The sequence below is a fragment of the Rhinolophus hipposideros genome, assembly GCF_964194185.1.
Source record: "Rhinolophus hipposideros genome assembly, chromosome: 25".
Classification (NCBI taxonomy): domain Eukaryota; kingdom Metazoa; phylum Chordata; class Mammalia; order Chiroptera; family Rhinolophidae; genus Rhinolophus; species Rhinolophus hipposideros.
The window spans coordinates 13,852,661-13,869,355 of NC_138071.1; the positions used below are offsets into that span (position 1 = coordinate 13,852,661).

General features: G+C 41.5%; 1 protein-coding gene across 9 annotated transcripts in view; it reads left to right on the forward strand.

The window, feature by feature from the left end:
- AHCYL2 (adenosylhomocysteinase like 2) overlaps positions 1 to 16,695 on the forward strand; it is a 141,008-nt gene that overhangs the window by 78,894 nt on the left and 45,419 nt on the right. Inside the window, exon 1 of one of the 9 annotated variants that reach the window (XM_081038557.1) lies at positions 10,485 to 10,952. The exons of 4 other annotated variants lie outside the window; for them this stretch is intronic. In XM_081038557.1, coding sequence (XP_080894683.1) covers positions 10,896 to 10,952 — 57 coding nt within the window. In that variant the 5' untranslated portion in view covers positions 10,485 to 10,895. Of the gene's footprint in view, positions 1 to 10,484; positions 10,953 to 15,806; positions 16,160 to 16,695 lie in introns of those variants that run through there. 4 more of the 9 variants (XM_081038559.1, XM_081038556.1, XM_081038558.1 and 1 more) reach the window with 4 other exon arrangements.

The following is a 16,695-nucleotide window of genomic DNA, read 5'->3' on the forward strand; positions in this document are numbered from 1 at the left end:
CTTGAGGGTAAGCACTCATGATTTTGAGTTGCAAACTGAGCTAGCCTCTTCTTTTTTATGGAATACCACTTTTGTTTGCAAGAACAACTGACAGAGAAACCACAGGTATTCAGGCTTGAGCACTTGGCAGACATTTTCTTAAAAATGAACAAAGTGAACCGATCACTTCACGGAAGATGGACAATATTTGTTGTCAATGATAAAATTCAAGCTTTCAGATGAAAATTAGAATTTTGGAAACTCTCAAGCTGCCTCCAGTGCAGACCTCTTATTTGAGCTGCAGACCCTCATATGTACCTACTTTCCGTGTCCACATAAATGTTTTATAGATGTTCCAAACTTAACATGTCCACAGTGAAACTTTTGATTTCTCCTATAGAACTATCTTTTTCACCCACCCAAGTTTCTTTCATCTAGGTTAATCACCTTCAATCCAGTTCAAACTAGAATTGGAAGTCATTCTTTATTTTTTCTCACCTCCAATATCCAATTTATGAGCAAGTCTTATGAGTTCTGCCTTTGAAATATCTCAGTCTGTCTGCTTTTCTCCATCTTCATTGCTATCTGCTAACTCCGGGTTACCATGGTCTTTTACTTGATCTACTGCCCCAGCTTTCTAATTGATTTTCCTTCTTGCCTGTCCATAATCCATTTTCCACACAGCAGCAAATGTAAATATAAATTGTTTTGGTCACTCCGTTGCTTGACATCCACTGGAATAAAATCCAAAATTTTTATCTTGTCTTATACAACCCTTCATGTTGGGGCTCTCACCTGTCTTTGCAACTTCATTCTTCCTTTCATTCACTAAATTCTTACCACACTCATTGTCTTTCCGTTCCTTAAACATGCCAAGATCTTACACTGGAGTCTTTGCAATGACCGTTTCCTTCCTTTCATATAGCAAGTTTTCTCTCGTCCTTCTGGTCCTAGCTCAAGTGTTAATTACCTTAAAAATGCCTTGATCATTCTGTTGAAGGTAGTTTCTTTCTTTTGTACTTTACCTTCTTGGTTATTTTCTTTATAAGTGCTTACCATAAATTTATTCTATTTGTATACTTAATTTTCGTCTCTCCCTTTTTAGAAAAAGTAAGCAAGTGATTTTAGATACGTTGAATTGGACATGCCTATGGGAACAACTAGAGTAAAACTGTCTAATAGGTCATTGTCCATTTAGAACTGAAGCTCAAAGAGGTGTTAGATAGAGTTTTGGAAGTTATCTGCACATTAATAATAAACGTGGGTATGGGAAAAGAGAATGTTTTGAGTGAAGAGGAAACAGAGATTAGAACCTTCAAGATCTCCTGCATTTAAAGAACCAGAAATGAAAACAAAACTAAACAAAACAAAAACACTACAAAGGAAACCGAGAAGGAAGGTTATCTTGGAGATCAAAGAAAAGATGGGTATGATGTCAGGAAGGCCAAGGGAAGAGAGTCTTTTAAGGAAAATGTATCAACAGTGTCAAAATCCTGAGTGGTAAAGGAAGCTGAGAAGCCTCCCTTCGATTTAGCAACAAGGAGACAGTGACCTTGGCACAAAGAGTTTCAGTGGGTTGGCAGTAGCTAGACTGTAGTAGATTGAGGAATGAATGGAAAGTAAAGAATTGGGGATATAGTGAGTTTAGAAAGTCAAGGACGTTCTCTCTGAATTAAGTACAGAGAGCAATAGTAGCTGAAAGAGGAAGGTGGAAATTTATTTATTTTGGGGATGGAAGAAACTTGAACACACTGAGTGCTGATGGGGAGAAGTTAGTAGAGGGTGAAAGTTGAAGAAACATGAGTGAGAGGAGATAATTGATAGAGAACAGTCCCCTTAGAAAGTGAGAGAGACCTTGATCCAGAACACTGGTTGGAGGGATTAGAGATGGCGTATTAGTCTGCTGAGGCCTCCATAACAAAATACCACAGAATGGGGGGCTTCAATCGCACAAATGTGTCTTCTGACAGTTCTGGAGGCTAGAAGTCCAGATCAAGGAGCTATCAGGGTTTGTTTCTGGTGAGGCTTCTCTCTCTGGTGTATGAGATGGTTACCTTCTCCCTGTGTTCTCCTTGTTTTTCTTTTGTGTACTTTCTGGTATCTCTTTCTCTTCTTATAAGGAAGATAATCCCATGAGATTAGGACTCCATCCTTACTGACCACATTAGCTTTCGTTTCTTTCCAGTGGGCCCTACTGCCAAGTACAGTCACATTGGGAGTTAGGGCTTCAGCAGATGAATCTTGAGGGATACAATTTAGTCCATAACAGATGGGAAAAGAGAATCCTCTTCCATTAAAACAGGAGGGAGATAAGAGAAGGTAAATGTGGACAAATTTGTAGGCTTTGGTGTCAAGTTGAAAAAAATTTTTTTCCATCTAATGGTTTTCGTTTTCTCTGTGAAATAGGAGTTGTAAGCAATGTCCCAAGAATAAGGGATAGATGTTGTAGCTGTATATTTGGGAAGAGGAGAGAACATTTGACAGCTGAAGTGGAAATGGGAAGAAAGGTCTGAGTAGGGGAACATGGCAGAATGACTAGGCTGTATTGACCTATCGGTGTGCCTGGCCGTTTTCAGCAGCCGGGCAGCCCAAGCGTAGCCATGGCTGTTGGGTAGTCTTGCCTATCTGAATATGGCCTCTTTTAAGTCTTCCTCATGTAAGACTGTCTCTTGCAACCAGGTGCATACTTCTCTTAAGACTACACTGTTAGCACTGCTTTGAGAAGACTAAGTTCTCTTCTACTTTCTGTGTGACTGCTGGACTTGGCAGAAGAGTTTGACTAGAGCATCTCTATTCTGTAGAGAACTGCCCTTAGAATGAAAATTGAGGTGATTTATGGACCTCAGGACGTATTCACAGCATCTGTAGGCAACAATTAGCTCATAACCTTTAAAATCAGAGCAAACTTGTCTTGGAATCATCCCTAGCAAGTGAACACAACAGCACAGCCAATCCCCGTTATTCTTGGATTCTGTATTTGCAAAGTTGCCAACTCGCTAAAATGTAGTTGTAACCCCAAAATCAATACTCATGGTCCTCTCCTTGATCACTCATGGACATGTACAGAGCGGCAAAATTTTGAGTCACCTGCCATGTATGTTCCCAGCTGAGGTCAAACAAGACGGTGCTCTGCCTTCCTGTGTCCTTCTCATGGTCTACTTAGTGCTGCGTTTTTTTGTATTTTTGTGTTTTTTTCTTTGGAGATTTCACTGTTTAAAATGTTCTCTCAGACATCGTGCTGAAAAAAAAAAAAAAAAAAAAAAAATGAAGTGCTATCTAGTGTTCCTGAGCACACAAAAAGGCTGTGATGTGCTTTATAGAAAAAAGGTGTGTTAGATAAGCTTATTCAGCCATGAGTTATTCGGTGCCGAAAATGCAAAAAGACCAACACTACTAAGTACTAACAAGGATATAAAGCAACTGGAACACAATATTCTGCCAATAGCAGTATAAATTAGTACAAGTACTTTGGAAAATGGCTTGACATTATCTACCTAACTGAATGTATATCCCACAACCCAGCAGTCCGACGCCTAGATACATGTCCAACAGAGATGTTTTCATATGAACACGACATATACAAGAATGTTCAGAGTGAATGTTTTTATGGCCCCCAAAGTGAAAACAATTTTCAAAAGGAGAACGTATTTAATAACTTATGAATATTCATGCAATGGGACGCTTTCCGGAAATAAAAATAAATGAACTACTGCTAAATGTAGCAAACTTGGATAACTCTTAGAACACATTGAGTTGGAAAAAAAAACAGGCCCTCAAGGGTGCACCTTTTATGCTATCTATATCAGGTTCGAAAATGGGCAAAACAGATCAGTGGTGATAGGAATCAAGACAGGGATTATTTTTAAGGAAAAGTGAGGGTAATAACTAAGAGGGGCCCCGAGGGAAGGCTCTCGGGTGCTGCTGATGTGCTATTTCCTTATCTGGGCAGATGGTTACATAGGTGTGTTGACTTTTGAAATTTTATCAAATTGTAACTTTGATTGGTGTACTTTTTTTTGGTAGGTAAGTTATGCTTCCATAAAAAGTTTATTTGAAAAAAAAAAAGAATGCAGTGAGAAGTCCACATTCTATATTTATTTAATGGCATTATGTTTCATTATTTTACTCTACACCCATCCCATCCTCCCCCCCCCCCCCGCCCCACACACACACTGTGATAAAATTGAGGGCCCTGAATGCAAATGCCTTCTCACTCTTGTTCTGCTTGTTTTCAAGTTTAAGAAGTTTCTAAGGTTAGGCTTGACCTCTCTTCAAGGACAGTTTTAGCTAACTGTGCAGCAAACGGAACTCTGACCGCAGTGGAGCTCTACTAGCTGTGTCAGGAAAATTGAGGAGTTAAGTCCACACTCCACTCCCAGATTCTAGAGAACTTCACAGGGAGTGGAAAAGGTGCCTGCTCTGGTGTACTGTCCTCTCTGTATTGCTTAATTGTTTACTCGAAACATAGTGATTGGATTAGTCACTGGCCAGGAGGTACATTTTGCTAAAGGAGGCATAATTTTGTGAATAGTAACATTTCAGTTAATGGTTTTCTTAGTTCATACTCATCCCTGATTCCCTTTTCCTTCCTTTTACCCTTCAGTTGCCTTTCTGTCCTGTATTTTATTCACTTTGGGCTTGACTCTAAGTGAGCTATTCTTTGATGAAGTCATTTTTTCATTTAGCTCATGTTTGTTGGTTGTTTACTATGTACCAGGCCCTTGGAGTACAGAAATAAGCACAATCTCTGCCCTCAAATTGCTTGCCGTTCTAGTGTGGAAACAGACAAATGATCAGTTACAGTGTCAATGCTGATATGCGTTATGATTGCGATCAGTCTGGGGGATTACTCAGTAACTCACAGAACTGATTCTTAACCTAGACCAGGAGCTGGAACTGTGTACTTAAGGAAGTTACAGCTAAGCTACATTTTGAAAGGTAGGGGTGTGTGTGTGTGTGTGTGTGTGTGTGTGTGTGTGTGTGTGTGTGTGTGTGTGTGTGTGAGAGAGAGAGAGAGAGAGATATTCAGAGAGCAGAGGCTTAGGAGATATGCAGAAGCTAAGTCATGACGGGTCATGCTAGGAGGTTAGATTTTATTTTGAAGATGGTGGGGAGCTATTGAGGCATTATGAGCAAGGAAGTGATGTGACCAGATTTGAAAATGGTTGTGCTGATGATAATCACGTATAAATAAGTTAATTGAATGAATCGAAGTAGTCTTTTACAGGGATGGAATTATCTAGGCCTTTGTCAAAGTGTCATCCTGGTGGTATTGACATCCTCTGAGAGCTGTTAAAAATGTAGAATCTTGGGACCTATTCCAGACTTACTAAATCAGAATCAGCATTTTAACAAGATCTCCAAATAAATTGTAGGCACATTCAAGTTTCATAAGCACTGATTTAGATGGATATGATGATGGTTAGGCTTTAGACGTCAGGTATGAAGAAGAAAGGACAGATTACAAGAGATGTAATAGAGTACATGTTCTTTCTATTTGAAATAGCCTTCTCAGTCCTCCTCACAGGTACACACCAGATCTACCCCTCCTCCCTCGTCTTTTGCCTTTCAGCTTGAATGGAGCTTCTCTGATGCTACACCCCCAGTACACGTGATTGGAACCCTTGCCATATGCTCCCATGGCACCCTGTACTTAGGCACTCATTTTCCACACCTTTATTGTAATTACCTATTTAATTGCCTGTCTTTCTCCCTAGACGCTAAGCTCCATGAGGTCTGGGACTGTCTTCCTATGCTGCCTGGTACCTGATAGGCACCCCATAAATGTTTGTGGTTTGATTGAATGAATTCATCATGTATAAGAAGAGAAGATGGACTCGGGTGTGTTGGGGGATGTACATGTTATATTTATTAATAATAATGCTACATTTTAAATAGCACTTAAAATGCTATTTAATGCTATTTTAATGCTATTTAAAAATAATGCTACATTTTAAATAGCAGTGTCTGGCACAAGGGCCAGACACTGTTCCAAGTGCTTTCTGTGTAGGAATTTCTTTGATCCTCTCAGCAATCCTATCAGGGTAGATTTTTTTTTTTTTAATGAAAGTTTATGGGGATGACAATTGTTAGTAAAGTTACATAGATTTCAGGTGTACAATTCTGTAATACATCCTCTATAAATCCCACTGTGTGTTCCCCACCCAGAGTCAGTTCTCCTTCCATCATCATACATTTGAAAGGTAGATGTTCTTAATATCTTCATTTTACAGGTGAGAAAACTGAGGCACGGGGAGGATAAGTAATTTGCTTAGGGTTCCGTAGTAAGTGGTGAGTCAAGATTCGCACTAGACAGCCTGTTACTACTCTGCTACGGCTTGTTTTGGACAAAGTAGCTTCTTGGCACTATGCTAAGTGCTTTCTGTGTATTTATATGTAGTATTCTTTACAACGTCAATGTGAGGAAGATATTATCTTGTTTTACAGATGAGAATGCAAAGGCTCAAAACGTTGCGTAGCTTACTTTACAGATACACAGCTAGGAAGTGATGGAGTACTTACAAGCCAAGACTATCCAACTCGAACGCCTGTAGACTTGACCAGTATCCATGGTGTCTCCACGTGGAGTCGAAAATACGCGTGGAATGTGAATCTTAAAATCACTGAGGAACCGACGTAGATGCCTGCCATTTAGGTTGTGGGGTAGGGAGAGGACTGAACAATTCCAGTTGCTCTGGTAGCATTGGCTTTTCAGGTTTGAAGGGGCAGGGAGATGTGAGGCCCAGCAATTCCAGACAGCCTCATAACTGACCAGCTGGACCTTTGAACGCCGGTCGTTAGGAACCTAAGCCTCTACAATAAGCTGTCACTTTGGTGACTACAGAGTAGTTATTACTTTTTCTTATGGCCTCAGAGAAACCAGATGGATTAGAAATACTGAATGTCAGAACTGGAAGGAACCAGTTTGAACCTTCTCCGGTCCACTCTTACCCACTTGCCCTCATTTTATAATAAGGAAACCGAAGAAGAGAGTAATTAGGTGACTGGCCAAAGTCTAATAAAACCATTAGCGGCAAGCCAGGAATAGAGGATGGGGCCACAGTCGTCTGCTCTTTGCCCTGTGCATTATGGCTCTGCAGGTTGAGGAGTGATCTCATTTAAAACTGTTCTGCCATTGTATTTACTTCCTCACCACTGCCTGGTTCTTCTTGACTTTGCCCCCTGGAAATATTAACTGCTTCTCCTTTTCCCTCCGGCTCCACGGGTATAGTCTCTCTAGCAAGTCTGGCTGGCACGTAGAACTTCAGATTGTTCTTCTTGGAGTGAAAATGGGAGGCTTTCGGGCTGTGTACACATTGCTCAATTTTTGTAAAGGGAAAGACTGCTGGAATGGGTGCAGTTTGTGTAGCTGTTTTTGAAGTTGCAAGTTCCTCGCCTAAATGTTCAGGGTGATTATTATAAACGATCACGTGCAGTGGCCTCACTCCTGGCTACAGGTGTATCTTCTAAGGCACATTATGGCAAAATGAAATTAGATTGGAAACACGTTTATAACTAGTGCTTATATCTATATCTTATGCCTCATACAGTCCTGCTCAGTGAATAGACCTTCAGTTCTAGAATAGCTACTGTTACTTTTGTTGCAGAAAGGTGAAGACTGCACAGCGTTGCAGCTAAGAGCTGCCCTTTTGTTTTGTTGCAGAAAGGTGTAGGGAGACTGCAGTTTTCAAATGAAATCTATTTTAGTTAAAACCTACACTAAGAAACAAAAGTACTACAACTAAAATGACATTTACTTTATTAATAGTTTGCCGAAGTGATATAGTTGACTTATGCTTCTTCTTCTATTCCCATTCCTAGTTTCTTTAAAGTTATTTTTCTTCTGTGTTTTAACACTACCTTGGGGGCAGTCATCTTTCATTTGTTTATAAATGATTATGTAGAAAACAACAAGAGGAACACCAATAATCTAGTAATTTGCTGATCACCGAAGTATTTTAAGGGTTGGGCTCCCCTCTAGCAGTAAAACAGTCTTTTGGCCTTTATTCCTAAAATCTTCATTATGATTCAGATACTAATGGATTATAATTGACGCAGATCAAGCTATGGAAAGATCATATATTCCTATAGAGATAATATCATAATTAAGGATTAAAACCCTCGTAAGGACTCACTACAGATAAGTTGTGGCTGTGGTCAATAATATAACTGTATATAACCTTCATGTATAAAATAATTTGTTCCAAATCCTACAAAATGGACCTAAATATATTAAACACGTTGATGATGCAAGTTACCCCCAGAGTGCTAGAAGGTATACGTATGTACGACATACAGGATGTGATGATTTCTGAAGCCCTCACTGTGTGCCAGGCTCTGCAGGCAGAGCAACGCTGGCCAAGCCGCTGAAGAGCCTGAGTCTAACCGGGGTGACACGTGTACACAGCGGCTATAATATGAGGAAGGGTGAAAATAGTGATGTGACCCAAGAACAATATCAGAGGAAAGGAAGATTCCTTTTTTAGGTTGGATTCCATGGCAGAACTATCATTTGAGTTGAACCTTGAAGAATTTGAGTAATTGCAGATGATGGATGTGAAGGCAGAGTGAATGCCATTTCAGTTGGAGAAAGTGGCCTGAGCAAAGGCATTGAGGTGGGAGAGGACGCAGCATAATAATGACAGAGTAAGAGCTCCCGTTTATTCCGTGCTTGGCGTACGTCCACTTTTTAAGCCCTTGCGTCAGTCCTGTGAGATGGATGTTGTTGCTTGCACTGTACAGGTTCGGAATCTGGAGGGATAAAGAGGTTCAGTGGCAGACCAAGGACTCTCATCCAGGTCTGTTGTATTCCAAAACCAGTGTTCTTGGCTGCCGTTCAGGAGCTAGCACGTAGCACAGCTCACCTGGGGGCAGAGTCTGTAGGAACAGGTAGTGGAGGAGCCTCCTGGAAAGGGTTTGTAGAGGGTTTGTAGGAGGCAGTGACAACGGACATGCAGGGATAGACGGGAGGCTTGGTGAGAGGCTCAAAAACAATTGGCAATTGATTGTTCTGGGGACTAGGGCAGAGGGAGAAATCAAAGATGACTGGGAATTTATATCTGATTGAGGGAACAGATAGAAAAGTGAGGAAAAGAAACTTGTTTGGAGGGTGAGGGGAAGGAAAGACGGAGCAGTCATTTTGATTTTAGATATGTTGTGTTTAAAACACAGATGAACGATACCACTGGAAATTCAGGCAGTCCATGTAACTTGCATTTTGTTAAGTTTGGATTGAAAGGAAGACTGGAGGTTGCTGGGAGCTAAGGCTTTCTTAAAATTGCCATCCTAACCTCATCACTCCTGCATTTCACCAACTTTCTGTATCTTATCATTCAAATTGCATCACTCTATACATAGCTCCTCTGTGACCACAGCTTCTTTCACTTCCACCTCTGCTGTTCTCGCTTCTTATTGCAGCTGTGATTCTAATCCTTTCACACCTCTGCATTCACTTGGTCCAGCAGTCCCCTTCTGTTTTCACTTGCCTTTCCTTTTAATCTAGACCTCCAGGTTAGTCATTTGAATTCTGCCCTCTCTGGTATCTTACGTGCCTCTTCCTTTAGACGTTACCGTTCTCTCCTCCATTCCACATTCTCTTAACCAGTAAAGGCTCTAAAGGGCAATGAACCCATAATCCTAATTATAATATTATGCCTATCAGCTCCAGAGAAATTATCCTCTGCAAGGGGAATTGACACCGTAAAGAGTCCTTGGTCCTTGAAGGGGACCAAACAAAGCAGGCATATCTTGTTGGGCTTCCCTTGTGCCTGAAATCTTTGGTACTGCTACTGGAATGAACGAAGAAGGTAAAATAGGTTAGGGCACATTTTTTTCTAGTTTTGCCTTATTTCCAAACTTCTGAAGTTGCTGCAGAAAGGAGGGAACTGGTATGGAGACATAACGAGGAAACTGTTTCTGAGGTCCCTTAAGGTGACAGCGTATAGGGCTACTGTATTGGCATGCGGTTTCTTCCTGCAACCAGACCTGAGAGCAAAAACCAACATTGGATAGGAACTTTGAGACAGCAGTAATCTTGATTGGAAACTCTGGCTCCCCCTAAACCTACACTGTGGTAGCTCCTGACTAGCCCCAGGGAAGCTACTAATTTACAGTGGGCACCTCGGTTGTATTTGTAGGTGCCTCTGAAGGAAGGCCTTACACCTTCATGTAAATAGCACAGGGAGCCAGCAGAGGTGTGGTCCCAGAACTTTCTTCAGAGCTTCAAATAAATTCTGATTTTGTAAGAGATCTTCCCTGGCTCCATCCGCATCTCTCATACAATAAACATTTAACTTGAGATATGCCTGAGTTTGGAGCCAGACCCCTGGGGTGAGCAGATGGGGAGCTTCTACATAGCTGTTTAAATTTGAAAGCCATAAGGAACTCTTGATTTCAGGGAAACGCCTATTTACTGTACTGATTCACACCAAGCAACTCTTGAGCAATGGGAGTGCCTTCTTGACCTCGATCCTTATTGATTTTGGTATCAGCACCTCCAGTGACGTGTCCTTAGGGGCGGGAGAACCTTAACAAGTGCCTTATACACAGGGAAAGAGAGGAAGCCTGACTCTTGCTGCAGAAAGTCCCCACTGGGGAGGCAGGGGTAGAGTGGGTAGCATTAAACAGTGAGTGCCCTGCAGGAAATTCAGTGTCTGGGCTCAGAGCCTTGCGTCAGCTCTGATTTTTGAATCAGAAGCAGAAGCTTTGAAGCTGGCCAGGAAGGGACTTGTTAGGCAATTGACGAATGAGCTTGATTTGAATAGGAAGTCGCAGGAAAAGGGGGTGCAGCTTCTGCTAGACATAGTGAACTTCTGAGCCACTGGGCTTGGTTCTGCTTTTGGGCACTCAGAAAACCCTGGCATTGCCAAACCAGCTTTCCCTTTTGCTTCAGGACATATATCCCCCAAGCCTGCACTATGGAGAAGTGGGACGGTAATGAGGGCACCTCAGCTTTTCACATGCCTGAGTGGATGGTGAGTTGTTTGGTTGCTTTGCTTTTCATTGTTTCTTGATAATGAGGCCAACACTTTTGACAGGTGACAGTGATCACCTCTGAGAAGTTCCTTCCAAAACCTGTGGCTGGGAAAAAATGTATTAGTCTAAGTTCTGATTAGTTCCTATGTCCTGGTCTCCCCTGTTCCTTAGTTACGAGCGAAGCTGGGGAAGGTGTGAGAGCTGCCTGGCCATGGTCAGCTTCTTGCCTGGTTGTCTGTGCTGGGCTGCAGCCTAGTGCTGCTGGTACACTGCATGGGTTGTGTTATCCTATAATTGCCTTGCATTCTATTTTCAAGCTCATGCTTAGTTTGTTTCTCATGGAGATAAAGTAGAAAGAATACAGGCAGATCTCACTCTGTTATGCTTCACAGATGTTGCATTTTTACAAACTGAACGCGAGACCCTCCACCAGCAAAAAAAGATTAGGACGCGCTTTATTGTGCTACTCACTGTATTGCGGTGGTCTGGAACCCAATCTGCAATATCTCTGAGGTATGTCTGTAGTGAGGGGAAGAAAACCCCAGAACTTGTAGAAAGGGTGCTCCCTCAAGTCTCTGAAAAGATTTAAGACATTTCTCCCCAACCTGCCCTTTTCCCCCCTCCTCCAGTCGAAACATTTCCCCAAATACTCTTTATATGTATATTTCTAAAAGGCAGGAACTATAGCTTCTTTGGTACCAGTCTTCAAAATACCATATTTGCCTGATAAATGTTTTTAATATAATGATAAGAACTTATTTGTTGATAAGAACTAGCACCTAAAACCTAATATTTTAGATCCAGTTTCTACTTTTGATTTAAAAACAGCCGCCATTCTTATGTTCTTAACTGTCTGGTTTCTTCTAGGTTTAGTCTGATTTCTTACAGTCTATACCAGCTTGTGTTTTATATGTATATTTCCTTATGGAAAACTGGTTAGACTAGGTATAACATATTCCAAGTTCTTTTCAGTGTTTATGGAATTATGGACTTAAAGAAATAACCATCAGTAATAAGACTGAACATACAGTAGGCCTAACAAAAGCCCAGCCGAGGAGCCCACATTTCAACTCTCATTGTTCTCACTGTTTATTATTTTTGTTCAAGTTGTTGAGGTTGCTCTCCATGTTGTTTCAGAACCCTGCGCTCGGTTTTAAAACATTTGATGGAAAGAAATCCTACCTATCTACAGGCTTATTTCAAATAATGTAGTGTTTTGGAATTCATGGAGAGGCTTCATCTGATAATTCTAGTTGAATTTTTGCCTTTGAATCTCTCGCTACTCACTAATAACAAGAAAAGTGAGCAAGAATTCTCGTTTCCTTAGGGGAGGGAGGGACAACATTAAGGTACTAAACTGGTAATTCTCTAAAGGAACATTACAGAAGAATTCCGCGGAACATTAGTGTGTCAACTCAGCAGCAATAGAAGTTTTATAGTAACTCCTATTCTTATGATGGTCCTCACTGGCTTACCTGCTGAGCTCAAGAGGAGCTCCTAGTTGATTTTTACCTACTTACCTTCTTTTTATTTATGGGAACAAGAAAACTGCCCTAAAGGAGTGAGACTATTGCTTAAGGGATATGACTTAGGACATCCCAGCTTTTAGAAAACATTCTTTACTAAAGTACAGGTCTGCTGTTTTCGACATGGCATCTCTCTAGCAATTTCTTGGCCCTTTTCTCTTAAAAACCAGGAAAATACCTTTGATCAGTAGATTTTTTTAAACAACTAGAAAGACTCAGGAGGGACTTATCTTCAATAATTCAGCTTTTTCACCTACTACCTTTTCCTTGCCAAAGGGTTAACCTCTTGAGGCTTTCTTTCAGATACCACATAAGTCATTAATTTCTGACCTGGTTTGGAAGTACTGCATTAGGCTGCCACAGATAGCCACTTAGCCAGCAAAGTGAGCCACTGAGCACCCTCTCGTGCATTGCCTATAGATTTCCAGACCTTACCTGTGAAATGTTAGAGTGTCTTTTAATCCCCAAGAGGAAACCCTGGAGCCAGCCCCCATGTTGGATGGAAATTTCAATTAAGAAAGCTTTAACAAACCTCTGACTCATGTTCCAGTTTACATATTAATGTAATGAAACTTCCACTGAGACGATCCTTGCTTTCCAAAGAAATATGACAAGGCTCTCAAGCCTTCTTTCGGGGGGAAAATTTAGCAGAAAAGGTTCATTATAACACCTTGCTTTTTGTTAACAATCACCAGCCACAAGGGACTTGCATACCCCTCAAAGAATAGGACTCAGATCAGACAGCAGCTGACATACTCACATCTCTGATTCCCAGCAGGGAAATAAGCCAGGACAAAGTCTGAAGAACCCCAGTCTCGAGAAATGACAAGGCAGAACTTCAGTCAACATTCCATCAGTCACTGGAAAACTTCTGCTGGAGCCTCTGCTCCTCAGCTATTTTCATGTGAAGGATTTTCTTAGCCTTGTTCAGGCAGTTTTATTGCTAAAAGGTTGGGAAACACATCCTTTTAAAGATGGTTCTTAATATGTTTTTACTTCCCCTGAGAAATCTTTAGTCCCTAAAGATTCTAAATCTTTAGAAATCTTTAGGAGGTAAATCTTTAGTGAAATACCTCCTCCTATGTTGCCTGGCGGTCAGCACTAACCTTTTAAGTTTCTACATTTAAATATTTCCTCCTCCCACCCAGGCTCTCTGTAGTACTTGGTACTTTTCCGAAGGAAATCTGATTGACACTCTTGAATTCTCAGCCAGCTGGTTACCCGATTTTCTTTTGGCTGGAAGTTTTATAGGTGAAGAATTTGTTCAAGTAGTTCATTTGACTTGGAAGGGAGAGAGGTCTGTAAGACTGCTTGAACCATATCCACTTAGACGTGAGACAGACACCTTCAAGGTATCTGGCAAATGGTGGTAGAGACAGAGCCTAACTGTAACTCTAGGTCAGGATTGACATTTAAAGCAAGCTACCCATTTGAAAAACTGATGAAAACACTATGTGCCCTCTCCCCCCAAAAATATACACATACACAAAATTTTGCATTCTGTTTTGCAAAACAGAATGGCTAGACATCCATTAACTCTAGATGGACTCTTGACCTAAGAAAAATAGAAATGTCAGTATTGTATGCTCGTGTGTTATATATAGTCTCCAAAACCCTGTCACATGCATTAGTCTATCTCTCAGCACACACTTGAGATTGGCAAAGTAGATGTTATTGTTTCCATTTTACAAATGAGAATGACAGGTGTTAAGTGCTAGAAAAGTTAAGAAATGGAGATAACATAGAGAGAGAGCCTCTGATAATCATCCTTTGTGTACTTGAAAAGCAATGAACTGTTTTCTCTTGGCCTGATGCTCTTAGGGTGAATAGATCTTCTGTCCTCCCCAGGAGTCCTATATCTCTTAACGCATTAACCATCTACTCTCAACAGCCTTACGTTGTGGAAATCAGAATTAGACCCAGTTCTCTTTATATCTGTGTGTCACCTCACTGTATTCTCTGACCTTTCTAATAACCTTCTCTTTTCTGCCTATGAATGATGCCTCGCTGGTGCAGCCACGGATAGGATCCAATGGTTGGCTAAGGAGAGAGTCAAAAGAATGAGGGCTGTTGTATTCACGCTCGGAGAAAGTGTTAGAGCGGCGGTTCTCAAAGTGTGGTCCCCAGATCCGCAGAATCAGCATCACCTGGCAACTTGTTCGACATCCAAAATCTTGGCCCCACCCAGTTTCATTAAGTCAGAAACTCTTGGGGTAGGGGCCCAGCACTGCATTTTAATAAGCCTTCCAGGTGATTTGGAAGCCCCCAAAGTTTGAGAACTGCTTTGTTAGATAAGCGTGTTGTGTGGTTAGGCTTTTCCTGTCAGTAAGAGTAGCCTAACGTGTCTTTTGGCTGTAGTCTTTCGTATAGATCTGCAGCCCCTGTTGGCGCAGGTCTAGTGACTGAAGCCATTGGACCAAGGACTTCCTTTTCACCTGAGTGAGGACAATGAGAAACCAGCTAAGAGTGTACGAGGGTGAACATCCTTGGTTAGCAAGAGCAGACGTTTAGAGATTCATCAAGCAAGCAGAAAAATATCTGTCTCTCTCATTTTTTTGAAATTATGAGTGAGAGATGAGGGTGATGGTGAACATCAGTATTTGAGTTCAACTGATTTCTGTTTTAATTTCTTGTGATGGCATTGGGCAAAGTTGCCCGTTAAAGGGCTGTTCGATTTCAAATCCTTGTATGATTAGCCATCTCCAAATTGTGGTTTGATCAGAGCCCCAAGGTCATCTGGGATGATAACATTTCTGAGACCCAATCTGATAAGAAAGTCAATGTAAGGGTTAATTTTAAATATATTTGATATAAAGGTAAATTAAGCAGAACGAAGTGGAGCTAATGCCTACTTTTTAAGATTCTTATGGAAAAACCTGTATAAAAGATGCACAATTAAGAGTACAGCAATGATTTCCAATCTGACTAACCCCATGACAGAGTATAGGGTAGGGGCTGCCTGAGCACTGGGCTCCATTTTTTTTCCTTACCACCTTAATAAATCCCCTCATTGTTTTAGTGGTGCTGTAGTTAATTGTTTTCTAAGGAGAGTAAGTTAACTAAAATCATCTGACATGGGAAAGGAGCAGGTAAGGTTAGAAAGGAACCTAATTAGCAAGGTAATTATAGCAGGCAAAAAAGTGCACTGGTTATATAAATAAGCTATTGTTATGCGCATGCAAGTTGGGCTTGTCAGGGGACTTGTTAAGGTTTAGAGGTCAGAGGAGCCAGGTAATTAGGTGTTTAGGAAAAAAAATAAAAGCAAAACAGCCACCAGAATTAGGAAAGGCTGATGAGCCACTAACAGAAATGCCTTATTAAATCCAGGGCTCTACCGATGAAGGGGTTGTTGGAGCTGCTTCAGGGATTCCAGGGAAGGGTAGCACCCCCCCCCCCAACCAAAAAAAAGCTAACCGGAACCAGAGCCAACAGAATTGCTGATGCGGAAAGTTTAAAGGCCTAGCCACAAGGGTCCCTGGACCGGAGAGGTGGCAGTGGGGCTGGGAATGTCACTATGCTGAGCAACAAGAAGAAATACATTGTCAATGGCAACTCTGGGATTAAAGCCCAGGTGAGGCTAAGCTCTTATTTACCAGTCTTGCTGTTGCTATAACCATTATTGTGCCCGACCAGCTGCCGTTTCCCTCTTTTCCTGCTTTCATCCCTTCTTCTGGCGTAAGGTGAGCTGCCCTTCTCCTAACAGTCTGTTTCCCTCCCTTACCTTGCCTTGATGCCTGTTGGAATGAGGCAGTTCTCTCTGAAGTGAAAAAGGGGGCTTACCTAAACAGCTCTTTGATTTCAGACCAGGTAGGAAAGTTAGGGGGGAGTCTACCAGAAGTACCCCCAACCTGGGTGGGTAGACTCCTGTGTTACAAGGTGAGCTGTTGAGTGAAGAATGGAATGGCACTTAACTATTCAGGACAGGTGGGCGCCAGGGATGACCTATTTAAAACTGTCAGTAAAATACATATTTCTTGGGAAGATTGTATAACAGTCTTTATAAGTGGTTAGTCTCCTTCTAACACTCTTCTGTCTTAAAGAAACTTGAGTTCAGTGTCTAACAAGTAAACAAGATTTAGAACCCTACGTCTTTGAGGGGAGAAAGCCTGCATAGCCTAGTCTTTAGGGCCAAAGGGTAGCCTATACATGACCTGAGTACAGTAGAGCAGACTAGAGAGCAGAGAGCTCAGCTTAGGGAGACTGGTTTGAGATGCTG